Genomic DNA, 20,573 nt, shown 5'->3' on the forward strand with positions numbered 1-20,573 from the left:
GATCAACTACGTCACCACTTCCTGCTTACCCACTCTGAGGATGTTGAGAAAAATCTACAGGTGGCAACCAATCAACATTAGAAAGACCATCACCCAAGCCCTCATCACCAGCAGACTAAACTACAGGAGTTCACTCTACACAGGAATCCCCAAGCAACACACAAAAGTCTAAAGACCATCCAGAACACAGCAGCCAGACTCACCCTCAACCTCCCACGCCAGTCCTATATCACATCTCAACTGAGCAAATTCGACTGGCTCCCAATAAACAAGTGCACACAGTTCAAGCTCCACACACACATTTGAAGCACTGCACAACACAGGTCTAGCATATCTGGACAGCTGCATACACTTCCACCAACCCTTCAGGCACCTCCAAAACTGATCTGAAGGCTGAGCCTTCTCTTACTTTGCTTCTAACGCATGGAACAACCTCCCACACCACATCAGTCTCCACCTCCATTCTTGAATTCCGCAAGAAGCCTAAGACTTGGCTCTTTGAGTAAGTCCCCACATGACTAGCGTCACTCACACGCAAAGCATCAGGATACCCTCACGGGTTATAATGCACTGTCAAAACACACATCCCATAACATAACATAACCGAACCGGAGTGTTTGCAATCATTACTGATTAATATCGGATGCTCTGTGAGATGTGTGCGGAATCGACAAAGACTGACATATGCGTGATTTTTCAATTTTTTTCATTCGTATTAGTCTACCAAAACGATTTTGAATCAAAATACTACCCCTGGAAGGAATCTCTCTCCTGCAGCTGAGGGAGAAGCCCTGTCCTGAAAGCAGGATCCACAATGTAATCCCTTTTAAGCTTCCAGAACCTCCAGGCCTGGAAAAAATTGATCAATAAAACGCGATCACATAATGACTGGACTGTCTGAAACCATCAGTTCCTTTTATCTTTGTCCAGAGGAAGCCAGAATGATAGGTGGAAATAAGTCGACAGTCTCTGAAAGAGATGTTCCATTCAGTATAAAATCATAGAATGTATTGAATCAGACAGATCAAAGAGGTAGCCATTTTACATATAAAGGTCAATACAATTGACTGTTAGGAAAGCTCTTTCAGAACAAATAGCTCAAATAGGTGTATCATTGACATGTAATCGCTTTGGTAAACCCCTACTGCAACAGGAGTGCAGAAACTGTATGCCCGTGCAAGGATGGTACAATTTCAGTAATGAATGAATTTGATCGAACATTATGAGCAAATTGATATAATGATTAAACTGCATTGTACTTTTGTGTGGCATGGGTCTAAAGGCCATACATAGTGACCAACCAGGCTATTGATTAATGAATTGATAAGTATTCAACCCTATCATGCACAACTTGCTTATATATAGACTTCCTTATGTGAGCCATCCCTCCAATTTCTATTTAGGTGAACACTTTAGGAGAAAATTTGCTTAATCTTCTTCAGGAGAGGCATTACTGCAAGAGGGAGTGTGTATTTACTTCTGGAGAAAGATTAAGGCATGATCCACCTCCACTTTGTACCCTGCTTACCCAGAGAATGCTTGGCTCCACTTGCTAAAGTCTGTAAAGAAATACGAAGGCTGAGTTGAGGATCTGAGATCTTTTTCTCATATTCTTGTGCACTGGTGACCCTTGCCGGCCACCATCCCTATGTATGTACTGTTGAGCCCTGATGCAAATGTTTTAAAAGGTTAATGAGTTCAATGTCAACCCCCATTTTTCCCATAATATCCCATAACTTTGATCGATTTACTATATCGCAAGTGCTTGATAGGTCGATAAATGTCAGATGTAAATTACCCTTCTTTGCCATAACTTATTTCCCTGCTATCAGATATAAATGTAAGCATTGGCTCACAGTGCCAATTCCTGGTTTGAAATCAAAATTGTACATTGGTCAGGATTTTATTTTCTTCAGGCCAGGTTTCCAAGGGTGACCGAACCACTCGTCCAGGGATCTTAACGCTAGAGTCTAGCAGGAAGATTGGTCTATAACATGATGGTGATGCCCTATCCTCTTTTTTCAAAATGGGGACAATAGTTGCCCATCAGAGTACTCCAAAACTCATTTGTTAACATAGGAGCCCATAGATTGATATGAGATTTACAAATGTCGACAGGACTGGTGCTTTCACAAGGACACATTTTCCAATGGCTGTGGCCACTTCACTAATTTCTATTGGAATATGGAGGGCCTGTACATTTTTGCAATCCTATGCAACCATTTCATAAATTGGGGGAAGGCAACAATATATCTCCTGCTTGGAAGAATTTTGAAAAATGAGTCACCCACAGATCTGTTGATACTGAAGATTAGATCTTCTGACATCTTCTACGAAGGGTTATTAGCTATTTCCCAGAACATATTATTTTCCGAAGTTCTGTCCGACACTGAAAGGTCTTCCCTATTATTTAGTCCGGATCTCATGCTCCTCTCTCTATAGTCATTTTTTATAACCTTCCTGCAGCTTTGATATCTTCTAATGAACATGGGTGGATTTTAAGAATTTCCAGCTGTTTATGAGTGGACATGCAGCTGCATTGAACCATCTATGTGGCGAGATCTCTGAAGAGGGCCTATTTGAGGTCAACTTGTCAGAAATAGACCTACAAATATTTTCCAAACCTGCTTGTATGGTGGTGCTATCTACTTCCTCCGATAACCAAGTTAAAAAAGAATCCATATTCTTAATAACAATCACTCTATTAAAGTCTGCTGGATCAACCTTAGTCCATTTAATTAATAAAGAAAAGTGTGTAGCCAATTAGGTTCATGTCTAGTTTTCATTATGTGATTTTGTAGATTTAACTGACAGAAGTATATTTTTGTTTGTAGTTGGGTACCAAAAACAGCTGTCTTTGGGCTTTAGTGGGCTCCTCACATGCCCTGCACCCTCAGCAGTTATGACCCCATTCGCGGAGATACTTACGTGCAGAGTTTCTTAATTTGTGGCGGAGTCTGCACTCAGGTTGGAATCTCCGCACAGCGCACTCTACATTGCATGGGTGCAGGAACTCCACACTCGTAACTTTACTACACGAAAGTATCTTCATGAATTGGGCCCTGAGTGTATATGCAGTCAGATGACTACATACAACTCTTTATGATCCTACTTTATTGTGCCAAAAAGCCATTGAGCTATAGTGAATTCAATGAAATCTTAAAGTGCATCATTGTATGAGACCTGCAGCATGTGCATGAACTTTATTTATTTATTTTTGAAGTTTTGTATAGTGTTGGCTTGATGCCTTAGTCACTTGAGAATGCTAGGTAGGTTGTCTGATAGAATATCGATGACAAAAATATTGTGTGGACAGAATATTGTGACAAAAATATTAAGTCCAAAGTATATAGAAGATAAGTGCAAATATATGAGTTTAGATATACTATTCTTAACTCCACATCTATGTACCTTGAAGATATATATATCATCAAGTTACATATATGCAGAGTTGTAGGGTACATCTTTGTTTACCCATAGAAACCCACCATTGCAATGTATATTTATGTCCTCGATATACTTGACACTATATTTTGTCCACACCATATTTTTGACTCGATATTTTGTCTCATCACCGCTAGGTGATACTAATCATAAACGTAGATGCAACGCAGTCCAAGAACTACAGGTAGTTGTGATAGTTCAAGAGGAAATAAGTACTCCAAGGTAGCTCCGGACAGTAGACGAACAAAAGGAACAGATTAGAGTCAACATGGGTAACAGCAAAGACATTTTAACTTGGAAGAGTTCAAGGCAGAATGGTTCCCACTTTCTTAGATGTAAAGTGCCTCCCACTCCCTCCTCTGGCTCAAAAAGCATCTTTAAATTGAGCGATCTAAAGGTCTTTCCTATTTTGATGCTCCATTTGGCCAGTTGAGGCTCTGTCTTGGTGGGCCCTGAAGGGCAAGTTAAACAATTCCCTTGAATAAAGAACATGTTCCATTTCTTTAACTCAAGCAACATATTGGAGTGACTGATTTTCAGGAAAAGAATCTTTAGCTTGTTTCATAGAACATCTTTAGACCTTATTCTAATCTCTGTGATTTAGGGTCCGGGCTTGCCAGGGCACTCTGCTTTTGGTTGCCTAACACTGAAAGCCGTGTGGTTGCTGTGTACCGGAGCCTTCCTTTCTGTAATTGTAAACCATTTACAGATGGAAAGCCGTGCAGAGCATATTTTGTAAACTCGTCCTAGTGGTTAAGTAAATGTGATATTCACTTTGTCAGTGCAGCATTTTTTCAAAACATGTTTTGTATTTGCAGGCATGGGATGGATCTCCTCAAAGACCGCAAGGTGTTACTGAAAGATGTGTCTGAACTCAACCTTAAGGACAGCGGAATACCCTCTCAACTTCTGCTGCATGGTGTGACTGCCTTTCCTGTCGGGCCTCTGGCTGCTGCACATTATGGAAGTGGCCGAGTGTTGGTGTTAACACATGAACGGCAAATTGGAGCTCTGAAACTGAAAAGGTTTCTCCTCAATGCAATTGCATGGCTTGATGCTGGAAGGAAAGGGAAAGTGGGGGTAGAGAAAGGACTGAAACACCTTCAGGCTCTTCTGAATCAAGAGAGCATTGCATGTGAACTCTCAGATCTGAAGCAAGACTTTACTGTCTACTGCTGCACAGCCTCCATCTGCACAGAGGCTCAGAAGTTCCAGGAGTTTGTCACTGAAGGTGGTGGACTTCTCATTGGAGGTCAGGCGTGGTGGTGGGCCAGGAAGAATCCTGCTGGCGATGTCATTGCTGAATATCCTGGTAACAAAATCATCAACCATTTTGGAATAAGTATACTGAGTAGTCTGAGCAAGGCAGTGGCTTATAAGACTTCAGCTGCTGAAGGATCTGAGCTGCATTATCACTTTCGCACAGCTTTTTCCTACTTACAGAAGCAGATAGCCTCCAGTCAAGATTTCCAAGCACCCCTGACATCCTGGCTGAGCAGTCTAGCTCAGGACTGCTCAGCTATACTGAAAACAAAAGCCAGCAACAGCCAGGTATTTTCACCGATTCAACAAACAATTCTCAAACTTGTACAAAAAAGTGGGATTTGTAAAGTTAGTGTAAAAGAGCCAATAAAAGGAAGCTCTAAAGAGGCCTTTGTCCTGAGACTGGCGGCGAGTTTGGGCAGCACGATTCCCAACGTTGAAACTTACCTAACATCACTGGTTAAGAGTCCCCAGGAGTTTCCGGTGTCCAGTTTAGAAAAGCTGCAGATCAATGGAACTACTGGAGGTAGAGTTTCCCATGTGTAATCAATTTGAATGATTGACAGAGTTGTATATTATCTCTTACTGGAAATTGCTTTTCAGGATTTACTGTTATAGCATGTGACTAAGGCTCTGATTTATGTGAGGGTGATGGGGCACATCTGCCTTCTGCACCTGTAGAAGGCTAGATGTCCCGTTTAGAGCACTATACACAACAGCCATTCCATCAGAAGAGACACATCTGTTGCTGTTGCTGAGTCCCTCAAGGTGCAATGCTAAGTGCATCAAAGATGGTGACAGTTCAGCTGCCCCATGAACAAGGGATGTTCCATGTTTTGCAGATTTAGCACCATGAAAGAGTAAGTTTTTTTTCCCCTCTGCCACTCTCCAGCATGACAGGGAGACAGAATGTATATCTACCGGCACACCCCTAAACATTTGATGTACCCTTACAGTGCCTGCATCAGGTGGCAGAAATTCCACCATTGTTCAAGGGCACAAACTTGGTAATGGGCGGAATTTCTCAAAAGTAGTTCCTCCCACAGTGGAGACAGCCACCTTGATGGAAAAATCTGCAGTGCTATGGTGACAAATTAAGTAAGCAGCAGATTATCTACCAGTGTAACAGAGGTCCTAGCTCAACAGCACAAGCGGATTTAACTTTCACCAGCAAAAACTTAAATCTGACCCTAAGTATATTCGTTGAGTATTGGAAGAAGATGTCCTGAACAGTGTGCAGCATGGTGTTCAACAGTAATGTTGTCTTGGTGGCACAGAGCATAGCTATAAGAATCTGGATTAATATTTAGGGTTGTTGGCCATCCTCCTCAAGAAACAAACACAACCCTTGTCTGTCTGCACCCTCAAAGTTACTAAATTAACCCAAGTTCAACCCCCTGGTAGCTATAGCACAGAGCAGACAGACTTAACATAGGGCAATGTGTATGTATTTATGCAGTACCAAAATAGTAATAAAGTTGTAATGCAAGGCCATAAAAAATTCCAAACTAAGTTAGAAAAACAGAATATAATTTACTAAAGAAAATGACACCAAAATGACAAATATCCTATAAGGGATATGAATTGTATAGTTTTAAGTAGGAATGGTGCCAAGAAGCATAAAGTGGCAGTGACAGTCAATGGTCGTGGTAGACCACGACCTGGCAAAATTTGAGGCTGACCGCAATAGAGCACCGATAGCATACACCAACCTGGTTTGTCCTGGTCACAGATTTTACCTTCTGACTTTAGTCCTTTAAATCCCTATCCACCCAAGTAGTACCCTTGTAAAGCCCATCTGGACCTCAGTGGGGGCACTTAGAGACTCATGTGGTGCCAGGAAGTGGCCACACAGCAGGGTCCAGTCCAAGTTTAGTTTCCACTGGTCAGCGGAGAAGCTGCAGGAAAAGGCCTCTTGTCTCATATCCCTGCAGCTTTAGCAGAAGGTCAGCCTTATGTCCCTTGGAGTCCAGTCCTTGCCCTGGGTACAAGAGAAAGCAGGTACAATCTTTTCAGGGCACTTCTAAGTTCACAGATAGCTGATCCAGTCCTCTTCTGTGCTTCCTCAGATCCAGGAGTGTTCTCAAGAGAGTGCCTAGAAATACCACATTTATGCCTGGCATAATCTAGCGGATAGTAATGACTTCTGGCCACACCTAGACCAATGGAGTAAACATTCCTGGGGCCACAACTACCCACATGGGGCATTTTCACGATGATGGAAATCTTTGGCCACACTAAACATGTGCTCTGAGTGTTGTGGGATGTGTCTGGGCAGTATACTATGATAATCCCAGTATCGTCTCACATCCAACACTAAAATTCAGTTTGAGGCAGTCACTGTATCCCTAATAAACCTAGAGACAGATGCCTCGTACAACAAAACTGGGTTTACCAGCAACCAGACAGTGGCTAAAAAAGAGGTGTTTTGTAATCCTGTTTCCCTTCTTTTAAAGTGCACCCCCAGTGTTATCTGCAAAAGCCCAGAGACCGAAGTCTGATGAGACAAAGCAGGTCCTTTAGCAACCAGGGAGTGGATACACAAGAATTGTTTGGACATACATTTTGCCATCCTTTCAGGTGCGCCTCCAGTGTTATATGTAAACCCAGCAGATCTGTCAAGCTGGATTTGTCTATGTAATGTCGAAAAGGATACTCAAGCTGCCTCACCCTACATATTCTGTCAGGTTCAGAGGACCCATCTCTGCCCATTTAGGCCAGCCTTTGTTGTTCTCCAGGGAAGCACTCCCTAGTTTTTTCACATGCATTCAAATGGTAATTACTGGCTGACAGAAGTGGGAGAGCAACTGCAAATTTAGTCTCCTGGGCACATACCAGTTGGTCATTCTATCAGAGGAACAGAACACCTCCCCACAACAAAAGCCTTTGTCTCCTCTGTGGTAGCACTTTCACAATTCATCAAGAAGCTAATTAGCACCTGGGTGATAGTTGGAAGCTCCGGCACATGGGTTTCTAGAGGCTGTAAGCAGGTTGAAGGTGACTTTTACGACTACTTTGTGTAACATATTCAGTACACATCTGATTTTACTAATGTATTAGATTCCTAATAAATATTTTGGAAATTCCAAGAATTTATTTTTTTGTTGGTTCCTAGGCAAAGATAACATTATTTAATTTGAATATGAATTCCCGATGCTTTCCAATGGAGCAGCTAATCACGCTACAGTGAAAATAACTTTTTGAGACTTTGTCATTGTAAGTACATGTTTTACATTACAACTTTACATATCCTAATTTAAATACAATGGGCCCGATTCACAGAACTAACTTAAGACAAAATCCTAAACTTACTACCATTTTGGTATTCACAGAAGGCTCTTACTCATTTTGGTATTCACAGAAGGCACTTACTCATTTCGGTATTCACAGAAGTTAGGAGTCCTAACTTTAGGACTCCTAAATGCCTTCTGTGAATACCGAAAGTCTTAAAATTAGGATTTTCTCAGTTTAGTAGTAGTATAGTTAGGACTCCTAACTTTAGGACTCCTAAATGCCTTCTGTGAATACCGAAAGTCTTAAAATTAGGATTTTTCTCAATTTAGTAGTCCTAAGTTTAGGACTCCTAACTTTAGGACTCCTAAATGCCTTCTGTGAATACCGAAAGTCTTAAAATTAGGATTTTTCTCAGTTTAGTAGTAGTATAGTTAGGACTCCTAACTTTAGGACTCCTAAATGCCTTCTGTGAATACCGAAAGTCTTAAAATTAGGATTTCTCTCAATTTAGTAGTCCTAAATTTAGGACTCCTAACTTTAGGACTCCTAAATGCCTTCTGTGAATACCGAAAGCCTTAAAATTAGGATTTTTCTCAGTTTAGTAGTTGTAAAGTTAGGAGTCCTAACCTTAGGACTCCTAAACTGAGAAAAATCCTAATTTTAAGGCTTTCGGTATTCACAAAAAGCATTTAGGGGTCCTAAAGTTAGGAGTCCTAAATTTAGGACTACTAAATTGAGAAAAATCCTAATTTTAAGACTTTCGGTATTCACAGAAGGCATTTAGGAGTCCTAAAGTTAGGAGTCCTAACTATACAACTACTAAACTGAGAAAAATCCTAATTTTAAGACTTTCGGTATTCACAGAAGGCATTTAGGAGTCCTAAAGTTAGGACTCCTAACTTCTGTGAATACCGAAATGAGTAAGTGCCTTCTGTGAATACCAAAATGAGTAAGTGCCTTCTGTGAATACCAAAATGGTAGTAAGTTTAGGATTTTGTCTTAAGTTAGTTCTGTGAATCGGGCCCAAGTTGTTCTTAAGAACACTCTGGGACATTCTGTAATTGGGCGATACTTGGACTACATCTGGGTGATATTTGGGCTACATTTGGGCTCTTTTGTCTCTGGTGGCCATTTTGGGAGATTTATTTGTTATGAAGTAACCTAATTTCCTCATTTACTGCAGTCTCCTCAGTAGGAAATACTTTCAGTTTTTTACTTTGGTTCCATCAAGAAGGCATTCAGATGTGTCACACATTTGCCATAAATTCTGAATGTTAGCACTCTAGTTGCTCATTAGCTCACTGTAGTAAAGCTACTGCTCAGCAGGGAAGTCTGCTGCTGGTATTCAAAGTGCATGTTTCAGTCTGCATGTCAGTATTTTTTTATGAAATAGAAGAGGATTTGAGAAGTCAAAATGTGCCCTAATTTTTCTTTCTGCAGCACTAATAATAATTTCTATGGCAAAATGAACCCCCTCATTTTGTTCCTTTGTAAATTAAATGTTTTAAGTGTTACCACTTTATTCCAATCAAGATGGCTTCAGGTGTGCCATACTTTTGTCATAAGTAAGACTGTTAGCGCTCTAGTTGTTCGTTAGAACACTCTGGGACATTCTGTCATTGGGCTATAGTTGGGCTACATCTGGGTGATATTTGGGCTACATTTGGGCACTTTTGACTCTGGTGGCCATCTTGGGAGCGTTATTTGTTATGAAGTTTCCTAATTTCCTCATTTACTGCAGTCTCCTCAGTAGGAAATACTTTCAGTTTTTTACTTTGGTTCCATCAAGAAGGCATTCAGATGTGTCACACATTTGCCATGAATTCTGAATGTTAGCACTCTAGTTGCTCATTAGATCACTGTAGTAAAGCTTCTGCTCACCAGGGAAGTCTGCTGCTGGTATTCAAAGTGCATGTTTCAACCTGCATGTCAGAATTGTTTTATGAAATAGAAGAGGATTTGAGAAGTCAAAATGTGCCCTAATTTTTCTTTCTGCAGCACTGATCATCATTTCTATGGCAAAATGAACCCCCTCATTTTGTTCCTTTACAAATAAAATGTTTTAAGTGTTACCACTTTATTCCAATCAAGATGGCTTCAGGTGTGCCATACTTTTGTCATAAGTAAGACTGTTAGCGCTCTAGTTGTCCGTTAGAACACTCTGGGACATTCTGTCATTGGGCTATACTTGGGCTACATCTGGGTGATAATTGGGCTACATTTGGGCTCTTTTGTCTCTGGTGGCCATTTTGGGAGACTTATTTGTTATGAAGTTTCCTAATTTCCTCATTTACTACAGTCTCCTCTGTAGGAAATAATTTCAGTTTTTTACTTTGATTCCATCAAGAAGGCATTCAGATGTGTCACACATTTGCCGTAAATTCAGAATGTTAGCACTCTAGTTGCTTATTAGATCACTGTAGTAAAGCTACTGCTCACCAGGGAAGTCTGCTGCTGGTATTGAAAGTGCATGTTTCAGTCTGCATGTCAGAATTTTTTCATGAAATAGAAGAGGATTTGAGAAGTCACTCAAAATGTGCCCTAATTTTTCTTTCTGCAGCACTAATCATGCTTTCTATGGCAAAATGAACCCCCTCATTTTGTTCCTTTTTAAATTAAATGTTTTAAGAGTTACCACTGTATTCCAATCAAGATGGCTTCAGGTGTGCAATACGTTTGTCATAAGAAGGACTGTTAGCGCTCTAGTTGTTCTTTAGAACACTCTGGGAAGCTACAGTAGAACACAAAGGAATCAACTGACAGTCTCTGCCCTTGTTGGATGTACATGTTTTACTGAGAGTGTCAGACTTCATTCTCACATGACTGAGAAAGATAATGTGAATTTACAGAAAATATGCTCTCAGTTTAGCTTATTATCACCTTCCAAACCTCTGTGGGAAAAGCATGAGAAAATAGTTTTCTCTCAAACATGATTCATGGTATCACAGCAGAAGGCTTTTTCACATGGTAAAATCACCTTAGAACACACCACAATTCCTAAAATGAGTATGGTACCATCAACAAATGATTTATAATGTAACTAAAGTCTTAAACCCTTCTATTAACTGCAATGCTTTTTAATGAGGTGCTATCATGTATATTGGTCCCAAGATGGCTGCCAACACTTCTTGGAAGAAGTACTGACAGCCAATCAGATCTCATGATGAGATGTGTGGTTAGGCTCCGCCCAGATATATCTATCGTTTTAACTCTAATTTTCTCAGGAACTACTGAACGGATTTACACCATTTAAGCAAAAGGCACGAGTCTGAACTGAGGACTACCTCTTTGCCAAATTTGGTGTAATTCCGTTCAGCAGTTCGGGCTGTAGCTTCGCCAACAGGTCCTATGGGAAAATGCATGGGGAAAACACATTTTGGGACCCCCCCCTTTTTTATCGGCCCCCGCTTGACGAATCACCATGAATTTTCAGGATAGGAGCGGACCGGACCTGGCCAAAAGTTTGGAAAATTTCGCGAAGATTCGTCAATCGGCACCAACGTTATTCCAAATAGAATGTTGCGGATTTCCTATGGAAAATAGTTCCTAACTATAACTACCTACTGACGACTGCCAGTATGTAATATATGCAAGCAATAATAACACACTTGGTAAATGCAACAGTTAAGTGCAAGAATAATAATAATAATGAATAAACAAGCAGCAAGTAATACTGGATGTCCTGCAAGAAATCAGAAAGATATATACACTAAAAAAATCAAATGATTACTTTGGGTGTGCACTTTGACTCACTCACACATCACAAAGAAAACACCTCAAATGACCACAGCCACTGTAACCACGCATCACAATGGCACTAGTTAGAAACAAATCACCTCACTTGATCGTCCACTCGACATCCTTGCTAACTCAAGCTGGAGGAGCCCGTTAACAGCCAGGGAATGGACTCGCAATCAGGCCTCAAATCCAGATTCTTCTTGTGGCAGTACGTCTACTCCATAAATGAGCTCCAAAACTGGCTGCCAAGTCTCAAAATACACTAGAAGGTTTGAGAGTCTTTCCCTCTGCGCCAAGGAAACTTACTGGAACTGGCCAGCTTACATGCAAGCATTCCAAGGCAAAAGGAGTTGCCACGTCCCCTCTACATTCTCACGTGTTCCAGCCTTTATCTTAACGAAGCTTACGAAATCCTTCCAGGGTACATTAAACAATCTCTCACAAAACAAAAGAACGTGATTTACCTAAACAACTTGCAAACACTCTGGGGGCCTGTCTTTGCGCGCAGAAAAGCTCAAGCATGGCAGAGTCAGAATTCAGGATGACATAAGGCCATGTCAAAGCCAATAGTAAGAACTTCATAATACTTCCCAATGTACAACATAATGCACATTTGTGCACCACTGCCTATAGCATCACATACTTCATCTCTCAATGTAGAACATAATGCACATTTGTGCACCCCTGCTTGCTCATAACACTGCCCTTCGAGAACAAAAAGTACAATCTACACCTCTTTATCTCTCATACTTTCAAATGCACATCCCACAAGTTTTGTTCTTGTCAAGGCTGTTCTATTCTGTGACAGCTCCCATTGTAAGACTGCAAGATTACAAGAAAGAAACCTTCAAGAGAAACAAGTCATATGCAGGACGTCGTAAATTCATGCTAGGGTAAAGTAAAACACCAAAGTCAATTAAAATGATGGTAGTCAAAGGTCATCACGTGGTGTCAGACCACAAGAGTGCCTCTAGCACTTCACTGCTGCCATTCTCCCACCGTAGGCCATGAGCATGGAGTCAATGTCTACCAGGTGGATTCTGCGGAACTTACAAATATTCTTCCAAAGGGCTGTTTTACTCTTGATCTAAGGAAGGCCTAGCTCCTTTGGAAACCTCAAGCTCTTTATTGCAAATGGCAATAGCTACAGCTTTGTTTTGTTCTCTTAGTGCATAATGCCTTACAAATATAGTTCAGGAGTGACTGAAGTCATTAACCACATTTTGATTAATTAATTAAGAGATGTGTCGTCTGCAATCACATTCTACCAACTTGTAGAAACTTATCAAGTTTATCAAATCGGTCGAAAAATCAGAAAGTCATATCGAACAGGGAGATCTTCCAAGCAGAGAGCACGCAGGTGAGCAGTTTGAGGTGGGCTGCTCCATTTGAAGCATGACCAAGACTCATTTGCACAGAGCTGTTAATGACAAGTGTGCACGCTAAATTCTAATGCATGCATCATGCACTTTTGTGCTGTCTCTGTGAATCACCCTATGCGGCGTGGACATGTCCAGAAGCATGCCCCCTGCTGAATCTGTCCTAGTGAAACAAGTTTTACCTCACTAATGCTGCACAGGGCCAAGGAGTTCGCATTATACTGCTTCTTCTCGGACATATCCAAAGCTGATGTCCATATAGTTGTTTAGTTTAGGTAGAGACATAAACAGGGTACTAAACAATGGAATGCAGTGTACTCTAACCAATTACCAGTGGTTAGAAAATGCAAGAGTAAGTCATAAGCAACAAATGTCATTCAAGTGCAACCAAACTGAATACAGTTCGAAACATTCAGTACACTTATTTTTCAGTGTTCATTTAATCAATTTCTTCATGGTAAATGTTTGAAATTAAACAATAGACAGCCAGTACGTGTTTTCTTTTGCAATACAGTGAGCAGTAGACTTAGAAGGTAAAATCATCACATAATAAACACAATGGTCATACTTACACGACCCATTGCAAGTCACATGAACAAGATACAATTGTGTGAATGTAGAATTAAAAAATGGCTCAAAACTTAGAGGCAAGCCAAAACCTGTTCTTTTACAATACCAATGCATGTACAAACCACTCCTGGAAACTAGTCTGATGTAGTGTCAGTTATATATACATCCAAATGTGGACAATACTCTGTATGACACAAGGTAGCTCATAAACATGGTAGATATCCCATCCACATTATTACAAGTACATTATATCCTATGGCACCTTTAATTTCCAAAAATCTCTTTATTGATTTTTCATTATTCGCATATGGCAACTTAGTACAGAATTTCCACAATGGGTAACACTCCATGAGTTAGGGTCTTGAAAATCATCTACAATACCCATTAGGGCACCTGTCCCACCAGAAGGGAGACACCTGTAGCTTTAAGGCAAAACGTACAACATATTACAAACAAAATGAGAATTTTGGATCCAATAACTATCTTAGTGGAATCATTACTTACAGTAGGTGTAACACATCAACACATGACTAGGCGTACAATCTCCTGTATCTCAGTATATCCGATGGCAATTGAAGTACGATGGATGGGTTATCTGTCACGTTTGTGACAAAATATCTGATTGCTAACTCCTAATTCCTTGCACCCACCTCATACTCATATTAATGATACATTTTTTTAAAGCAAAATTGAATCCATATTTCAGTTCAAAACTCACAGGTGTGGTTATATCTACATCAGTCAATAACTCAGTGGCTCGATGTCTTATATTTATGTAAAAGATTACCACCTTAGCGCATTACTGTTCAAATGATGTGAGTAACAGCATTTAAGAAGAAGTGAACTAATCACCCTTGGAATATTGGCACATGGTGATGGTAAATGCCAAACTGTTTAGGGCAAAAAATAAATATATTCTTTGAAGTTGACCACAGAAAACACTCCAACTACGTAAATATTTCATATAAATATTTTTATGTCATCAACAGGTTTACAGTGTGCTAAGGAGGCTATACATGTACCTCTTACTCACTGATGGGTTGACACATTCTATATTTCAATTGATGTGGTATTGCGCTGCATGTTCTTGTTAGAAATGGCCCTTCCTGCAGGGTTACCCCAAACATTTTGCCTTCTTTCTCCTCTGTTTTTGACTTCGCTTTTGCTGGATTTAGGACTCTGTGCACTTTTTCATAGCTGGCCGGTGCTAAAGTGTGTGTGCCCTGTGTCTCAAAATATCATGACATTTGGTTTCTCCCTGATTGGCATATTTGATTTGCTTATAAGTCCATAGTACAGTGTGCTACATATGCCCAGGGCCTGTAAATCAAATGCTACTAGGGGGCCTGCAGCACTGATTTTGCGACTCACTTGAGTAGCCCTTCAATCATGTCTCAGACCTATCATTGCAGAGCATGTGTGTGCAGTTGTGACTGCCATCTCAACCTGACAACATAACCTACTTGCAGGCTTAAACCTTCCTTTTTATTATACATAGGTCACCCCTAGAGTAGGCCCTGGACAGGCCATGGGCAGGGTGCAGTGAACCTAAAAGGTAGGACATTACTTATAAGTTTTACATGTCCTGATAGTGAAATACTCTCATATTCGTATTTCACTACTTCAAGGCCTGTCTCTCCAATAGGTTAACATTGGAGTTGCCTTGTAACACTTTACAAGTGTAACTTTCAAATGGGAAAAGATAAGAAGAGTATGTTTGTTCAATTTAAAAATACATAGTTTAGTAAAGTTGGTTTTTAATTTTTAGGTCTGAAATTGCCACTTTTAGAAAGGTGCTGTGGAAACAAATGATGAACTGAATGATTACTGAATCAAAAGTTCACCCCCAGTGAAGAGATCTGGGTTAAATCCATCAATCTTTTGCTCACCAATCCAACCCAGTTTGAAGCCAGCCATATGTAAATCAGTCTTGACCCTTTTCCTCATGGAAATAGTCCAGCCCGAACTGCCAAGCTTGGTCCTCCTTGGACTGGAAACAAGCATCCTGGGACCGGTTTCGGTGTAACATCCCTCATCAGCCAGGCTAGCTTGAATCCCATGGCACAGCAAGCAATGGACCCACGTCTGGGCATACCCATCCCACTTAGGGCGGAAAGTGCTGTGGCAACAAATGATGGAAGGAATGCTGAATGAATCAATCATTCACCACTAGTGAGGATATCTGGGCTAAATCCATTGTTCTTTTGCTCACTACGCCACCCCAGTTTGGACCCATCCATATGCAAATCAGTCTTGACCCTGTTCCTCATGGGAATAGTCCAGCCCGAACTGCCAATCCAGGTCCTTCCTGGACCGGAATGAAGCATCCTGGGACCGGTTTTGGGATAACACCCCTCATCAGCCAGGCTAGCTTGAATCCCACGGCACAGCAAGCAAGAGACCCACGTCGGGGCATACCCTTGCCACTTAAGAGGGAAAGTGCTGTGGCAACAAATGATGGAAGGAATGCTGAATGAATCAAACATTCACTCCCAGTAATGAGATCTGGGTTAAATCCATTATCATTCAAGCTAGCCCGGCTGATGTTGGCAAAGCTGGGCACCCATCCCTTTCTCTCTAGGTTTTCCCGTCGATTCTCCTTCTCAAAGTGGGTGTAGGAACTGGTGGGAGCAAGCTACTGACACTAGCAGAGGCTGGGGGTAGCTAACAAAGGCAGCAAGCCTTTGAAACCTCCCCTTTGTGGACCCTGTCCATCTTGGGAGAGGAGGCATTGTCACCTCTGCCCAGGATGTGCTTTGTTTCAGGACCCAGAGAGGGGAGGGCTCTCTATCCAGGTGTCCAGAAACCTGTCTGGTTGGCTGGTAGCCAGTCAGGAACCACACCAGGACTGGTCATTTTTCAGGCGGCATCTCTAAGATGCCCTTAGAGTGCAGTTTACATTAAATCCAACACTGGTATCAGTGGAGTTTAATGTGCTGAGAAGTCTGGTACCAAACTTCCCAGTTTTCAGTGAAGCCATCAGATAGCTGGGGAGTTCGTATTGACAAACTCCCAGCCCCTGTACTGAAAATGGCTCCACTCACAATGCCTGTGAATGGACAGACACTGTAGGGGCATATTGCTCATGCAGCAATACCCCCACCTGTGGTATGGTGCACCCTGCCTTTAGTACTGTGAGGCCTGCTAGAGGGGGGGACTTACCCATGCCACAGGCAGTGTTGGTGCAAAAACAATAGTTGATGGACAGAATGCAGAACAATGTCCTACATTCACCCCATTACATAGATCTGGGCCTAAATCCATCGTTTTTTTGCTCACCAAGCAATTCCAGTTTGAACCCAGCCATATTCAAATCAGTCTTGACCCTGTGCTTCATGGGAACAGCCCAGCCAAAACTGCCAAGCCAGGTCCTCCCTGGCCTGGAAACAATCATCCTAGGACCGGTTTCGGGGTTTCACCCCTCTTCAGCCAGGATAGCTTGATTCCTGTGGCATGGAGAGCATGGGACCCACGTCTGGGCATACCTGTCCCACTTTGGGTGACAAATGCAAAAACAACAGTTGATGGACAGAATACAGAACAATGTCATACAGGCAGTGTTGGTGGGCATGGCACCCTGGGGTGGTTGTCATGTTGACTCTTCATTTTAGTCTGCACCAAAACACGCAGCCTGCAATGTCAGCGTGTGGGTGTTAAAGTGAGGTGTCTCGGAGGGTGGTAACATGCTGGAACCCTCAGAGGCCCTCTCTGGTCACATGGGACTTATATGTGGCCCAGAGGTGCGCCAATTTTGGAGACAAAGGTACCATTTTGGGAAATAACACAGGCCCTTGGAGCCTGATTGGCAGGGACCCGGGGCACATGCAGTCACAGTTGGGGGATAACCATGCAAAAAGGGGCACTTTCCTACACCACACGGAGAAACTTTGGATTGATGGTGAAATTTGTATAATTTTCCTTGCTGTACTTGTCGCATATCCTGGCGAAAAGGAACGACCTTGTTAAAATGTTTACATCCTATGCTATTTATAGCTCTGCAGTGGCCGCTGTAATGTATGTTGATTGCTTGTTTTTTCCATGTTCACTGCATATTGCAAGTGCACAATTGCACGGTGTATGCGTACTAGCTGGAAAACTGCTTTTCCCCTGCCAGTCCTCCATCACCAACGTGTTCCCCCTTTCCAAAGGCTGTGTTACTTTATGCCTTTCAGTTAGTGTGCTTGAAGCAGTAGGAATCATGCATGGAGATCGCCCTATGCATTTCTTCACTCTTATTGTAGATTCTCCTTTGTAATGCTAAAACTCTTACTAATGAAATGATTAAAAAAATAAACAATGTGAGAAGGGTGGATTGGTAAGGCGGCACTAGGGCAATAGGTGATGGGCCGGTATCCGAGTTCCAGCTGTGGGCTGCTGTTTTCTGCCAGTGTAGAGGCCGATATGGGCTGTGTCTGTGCTGTTCAGATGCCGTCAGTGGCCGAGTGGGTGCCTGAGCGGCCTTTCCAGAGGCAGATGGGCCTTTTACCAACAGGGCAGAGGAGCCATTCCTGGTCTCTCGCTGGGCCAGCCCATTAATGAATGCGATAGAGGGGGGGGGGGGCAGAAGTGGCTTTACTTATATGTGGGGTTCACCATTATGAACTAATCCATAAACACAGAGTCCTGGCAACATTTGTATTTCTTTTTTTACTTTGTGAAGTTAGGAAAACATACCTCTTTTATAGAGAGACCCCCCTCCTTCTTTTTATAACACATATGACACTGTAGCAGTGTTTTGAAAAAAACACGCAATCCACAAATGTGGGCCACTTTTTTTAAGGTACCTGGGCCAATCTTTGACCCCAATCCAGCCCTGAATGTGAGGCATGCAGCAAACAGACATCTGGTAAACAGTCTTCATTAAAAATATGCTATTTACCAGAGAACTAAAAGGTTAGACCTTGTGTAACATTCAGAAATCGTAAGAAGGGGTAGGAATGGGTAAAGAGAATTATTTTTCCCTCTCCTTTGAATGGCCCTTTCAGAGACAACGCATCAGCCCAATTAAAATCACGTTTAAGGAGCAGGACACAGACCTCCTTATACAGATGATGCGCCTTAAAACTAATTACAACTGTAGAAGAATTCTCAACATGGGTAAATTATGTTGTTACATGCTGTCCAAATCAAACAAAACTTTTAAAGACAATAAAGGGAAGCTGTGCTGTAAATTTGTCCAAAATATGAAAGTTGGTAGCGGTTAGGTTAATAATCTATTTAATTTGTATATTTCCATGGCTTTTGTCACAACCTATGTTTTTAATGTGCTGGAAGAATACATATGAACTGCCCTGCCTTTGGAGGGGGCGTGAACCCCACTCAGCCCTTTACAGTCTGTAACAACACCACGGAACTGGCACTGTGACAAAGGAACGACTTGAATTTTGTTCTTGCGATAATGTGTGCGAGGATGGAAAACAGATTGTGCTGAAGATAGCATAACAATGAGGCTGGCATCCTAAGTGCTGCAGCGTGTTCTTCTTCTGTTTCTGCTGGTTCGTGCCCCAGCTGCCGCTCGACGGGTCATCGTAGGTTTTGCAGCTGTAGGCGAAATGGCATCAGCAAATAATTCCTAAATTCAGGAGGCGATGTAGACATCAGCGAAAACCTCAGTGCAATTTATTGAGGACAAATCGTTCCAGCAAATGCTTAAGAACGAGATATTTTCACTAATTTTGGGACGCTTTTTTCAGTTTGGAAAATATGTAAGGCGTTTAAAAAAAAATCATCACTTTGTCATCTAAAGGTCACAGAATATTTTGTATTGGTGAAAACCAGATCAAACAAACCCGAACGAACTACATGAGAAATGATTACTTAGTTGAATACTAATTATTTGTCGGAATCACAGTGTTAAGCAGCGTCGAGTGACTCAGTTGAGTAATGCGTCCACTGCAGGGCTCTGTGTTCGGTCACAGGTTCAAAGCCCTCTTGCTCCACTCAGCTTTTCATCCGAGTTCGATAAAATGAGTACCATTGAGATGGGTAACAATAAACATCTGTCATTCAGTGCCAAGAGGCCTATGGGGAAACGTGCCCTTTACAAATACACGCTATGTTCTTACTCAGATTAGTAGTATTGTATCGCAGCAGTTATAAAGGGCTTACTATGCCTATGTTGGGCGCTGCGCTGCAGTGCTTGCCTAAATGAATAGCATACTTCACCATGTATGGTTGAAAGGATGTTTTTTTAGTCTTTATCCTATGTAGGAAGTGTTTCCATGTCATGTGTGATGGCCACTGAGGTGCTGTTATGTATCAGTGTGTTGGATGATGAAGTGTAAGAGACATATGCAAAGTTTTATGGTTTTCACTATGCTATTAACTTTGAAAAGGTCCCTTTATGGTATTTTATATGATATAGACGGCTTATCTGGTTACTGCTCTGGGCTGCCCAATCTGATAATTTGTGTATGGTTGTAGCCCTGAACTGGCATTGTTGGAGGGGGAGAGAATTGGATCGATTTGTAGGGATGGGCATTTTAATTATCATCCCATATCTGAATGTCTATGTGAGATGTAAAGATTGTATAGATATTTGGGACCTGCAGTGAATAGACTATATTAAAGTCCTCCAAAATTGTCCAGTAATGTGTGAAAGATCTCATCAGTTATTCCATGCCTGGTCATTTGGTGGTGTTTGGCGTGTTTTTTGGTGGTGTAGTGCTGGTGATGGACAACTCTCATAGCAGGTATGAATTATGTGACTTTAGTAGGTATAAGTTACAATTTGTTGTTGACCACTGTGTTTTATGGTTTAAGTATTATTGTGGGCCATAACAGTTATATATGGAATGACATGCAAACCACAGGTCCGCCCTTGTTAGCCTACCTGCATAATGAAAACAGTTTACTGGTTGAGTTGTTTGCAGGTTGTGGGTTGTAGGCTGAGGATTGCGCTTGTGGGTGTGACTGTTTTCTAGACTCTGTTGCCTGTATGCAGGT

General features: G+C 41.7%; 1 protein-coding gene across 2 annotated transcripts in view; it reads left to right on the plus strand.

Annotated features, from left to right (window-relative positions):
- LOC146825654 (TRPM8 channel-associated factor homolog) overlaps nucleotides 1-20,573 on the plus strand; it is a 402,285-nt gene that overhangs the window by 135,422 nt on the left and 246,290 nt on the right. For both annotated transcript variants that reach the window (XM_085607651.1, XM_085607652.1), the window contains exon 3: nucleotides 4,263-5,233. In XM_085607651.1, coding sequence (XP_085463777.1) covers nucleotides 4,263-5,233 — 971 coding nt within the window. The remainder of the gene's footprint in view (nucleotides 1-4,262; nucleotides 5,234-20,573) is intronic.

Source organism: Triturus cristatus, chromosome 5_2 (genome assembly GCF_964204655.1).
Source record: "Triturus cristatus chromosome 5_2, aTriCri1.1, whole genome shotgun sequence".
Lineage (NCBI taxonomy): Eukaryota > Metazoa > Chordata > Amphibia > Caudata > Salamandridae > Triturus > Triturus cristatus.